Consider the following 3,191-nt stretch of genomic DNA (forward strand, 5'->3'; position numbering starts at 1 on the left):
TAGAATGGTTGATTTACAATATATGATTGAATCAGATTGTCTGTTTAAAGAACATAAAATTTTAATCTGCGCCGGTGAGCACTCTGAAGATGATCGATTATGAAAATTCAAGTGAATTGGCTGTAAATGCCCACCATCTGGCTCAGTGGTGTTGATATTCTGTAACTGATTGAATTGACTATAACTGTGGACCATTTGGCTCAGAGGTGCTGATATTCTCTTGGTGACCCGTGCCTTATTATTGTGCGTGATATGAATGGGCAGGGTGCGTGTAGGTGCTGCTGCTCCAGGAAGGCCTCCTTGTGCGGACAGGATCACGACGCCGGAGAAAACCGTTAGGGAGTTCGCGGATCATCCAAGAGACATAGTTATGGTGCCAAAGATTGGAACAAGTTTCGACACCCTCGGAGAAGCATACGACTTTTACAATTTGTACTCATGGGAGAAAGGGTTTGGTATTCGCTACGGAAAGAGTAGGCTGAACGTGAACATGAGCAAGTGTATGCAAGAGATCGTGTGTGGATGCGCGGTAAGAGGAAAGATAGACCAAACATATATTAACAATATTTAATGCTAGGACACATATATGGTGTGGAAATTAAATAAGATATTATTTCCATTTCGTACTACTGAATTGTTTTTTATTTCAAGGTGACCATGTATGCGTATCTATTATCTGTTGAACCAGTTACATCGTATTGAAATGTCTTCTCTAAATTTTGTCAATATGTACCGTACATGTTCATCATGTATCTCGTTTGGGTGCGCTATAGACTGTAAGCTCATCTGCGGTCCACGGTTTAAATTCGTGTTACTTGAATATGAATTTTTTCAGACTTAAAATACTGTATATTTGCTGCTTATGCCTGGTATCTTAGTGAGTGGAATTATATGTGCCATCAAATAAGTTACATATTACCTGAAGTGCACGTGACAGAGGCTGACTAGTTTAATTGTTTCGTTAGGGGAAGCCAATCGTTGAGAATACTCGTTCGTGCCGGTGTGAATGCCCATCCCTCATCAGACTACTGAGAACAAAGGACAATGGATGGTACATAGCAGAGCATCGAGATGGACACAACCATGCATTGTCACAAACATATGGCCAGACAATACACTGGCCGTAACACAAGCATATTGACGTTTACAGCAAGGATTTAGTGAAGCAGTTGAGGCAGAACAATGTCAATTTGTCAAAAGTCTACAACATTATTGGCAGCTTTTTTTGGAAAGATGGAGAATGTGCCATTTACCAAAAGAGCTCTGCGGAATTTGTGTGGCAAGATAAGCCGGGAGTAAGCAGAAGATGATGTTAGGAAAACAATGGAAGTGTTTCATGATCTGTGCTCAAAGGATCCTCAATTCACGTATCGAGTTCAGGCGGACAAAGAGGGCAGGATCAGCAACTTGATGTGGGCTACAGGGAACAGTAGGCTCCAGTACAACTTCTTTGGGGATGTCATTACATTTGACACAACCTATAGGACCAACCTGTATGACATGCCATTTGGGTTATTTGTTGGAGTAAAAACCATTTCCAGAGTATCATACTAGCTGGTGTGCTAGTTCGGCATGAGACAGAGGAAACATTTGAGTGGGTCTTCTCAGAGTTTGTTAGGATAATGGGGGGGAGGGCGCCACAAACAATACTTACCGGTAAGATTGGATGCAATTTTATAAGTGTAATTTAGAACTAATCCGTCTAACAGTTAGTCCAAACAAGACTAATGAGTTTAGTATGAATGAACTACAGATCAAAACAGGGCGATGGAGGTTGCCATAAGTAATGTCATGCCAAACACGGCTCACCGGTGGTGCAAGTGGCATGTGCTAAAGAAGGCAAAAGATTCGCTTGGCCCATTGTACACAAAGAAGAGTGATTTTCAACCAGAGTTTCACAAGGTTGTCAACCACATGCTAACCATAGATGAGTTTGAGGATGGCTGGAAGTACTTAATAGAGAAATACAACTTGAAAAGTCATGACTACATGACTAATTTGTTTGAAATACGGCACAAATGGGCAAAGCCCTACTTCAAGGGGGTGTTCTATGCAAAAATGACTAGTACACAACGGAGTGAAAGCGCAAATCACATGCTAAAGAACTACGTGCTGCCTGGTTGCCCTATGCATGTTTTTGTGAGGAAGTATATGAGTTTAATTTTTGACCGTGAGTCAGAAGAAAATTATGAGGAAAAGCGGACAGCAATTGTAAGTGCAAAACTAAATACTAAATTGCCACATTAGGGGCAGTGATATTTAGCTGATCAAATGAGATATTACTTATAGATGTCTTGTTTTGCAGGGGAGGCCACTTATGCGAGCAAATATGGCATCTGAGAGACACGCTGGGAAGATTTACACAAGAGCTATGTTCGAGCAGTTTGGCCATATACTGTATGAGTGTGGTGCATATCAGGTAGAAGAAAAAGAAAAAGGGAAAGAGTACATCGCAATACATACAGATGCTGCACGGTGGGAGAAGTGGTGCAGAACCTCATACAAGGTGACGGTGATTGAAGGTGGAGATGAATTTGATTGCGAGTGCGGACAGTTTGCCCACATGGGTCTGTTGTGCAGCCATATACTGAAGGTGATTCAAAACAGCATCACTATATATAGGATTCCTTTGTTTTTATAAAACTGACCTGCTCAGCTACATGATGTAGTTCTGACTAAAAAAATGCTCCCGTTTGGAGGTAATGGACATCATTCGTGTGACAGAAATCCCAAAGAAGCACATTGTGAAAAGGTGGACACGAGATGCGAGAGATGTGCTTCCAGCCCACCTGATGCAGTACCAGAGAGACAACGCTCAGGAAAACCCATTTAGTTTCAGGCATTTCAATCTGTACAAGCAAGCCATGGAGCTTGTACGCATGGGAGACTCAAGTGTGGCAGCTTACGACCGCTTGACATCACTATTCAATCACTGTGCAGCCGAGATGAAGCCATACACGGATGTCAGAGATGCCTAGGTTTGGAGGACAGGTTAGCCGGCAATGGTACTGTTCAGAAAATGTTACAATCAGGAGGCGACGTATGCAATCCGTTCGAAGCTACACAAGTCAACGACGGAAACGATGACAGCAACTCGTCTAATGAGTCTGCAAATAGGATGGAGAACCTGCTGGCACCTGCCAGACGGAAGCAAGTTGGGAGGCCGACAATGAGTAGGGAGAAGGCGCCAT

At 42.7% G+C, this 3,191-nt stretch overlaps 1 protein-coding gene across 1 annotated transcript; it reads left to right on the top strand.

The window, feature by feature from the left end:
• Positions 1-1,535: 1,535 nt before the first annotated feature.
• Positions 1,536-2,978, top strand: LOC123159753 (protein FAR1-RELATED SEQUENCE 5-like). Its single transcript, XM_044577573.1, has 4 exons — positions 1,536-1,656; positions 1,754-2,211; positions 2,306-2,593; positions 2,700-2,978. The coding sequence occupies exons 1-4, from the start codon at positions 1,623-1,625 to the stop codon at positions 2,976-2,978; spliced, it is 1,059 nt and encodes a 352-aa protein (XP_044433508.1). The 5' UTR covers positions 1,536-1,622.
• The last annotated feature ends 213 nt before the right edge of the window (positions 2,979-3,191 follow it).

Source organism: Triticum aestivum, chromosome 1D (assembly GCF_018294505.1).
Source record: "Triticum aestivum cultivar Chinese Spring chromosome 1D, IWGSC CS RefSeq v2.1, whole genome shotgun sequence".
NCBI classification, from domain to species: domain Eukaryota; kingdom Viridiplantae; phylum Streptophyta; class Magnoliopsida; order Poales; family Poaceae; genus Triticum; species Triticum aestivum.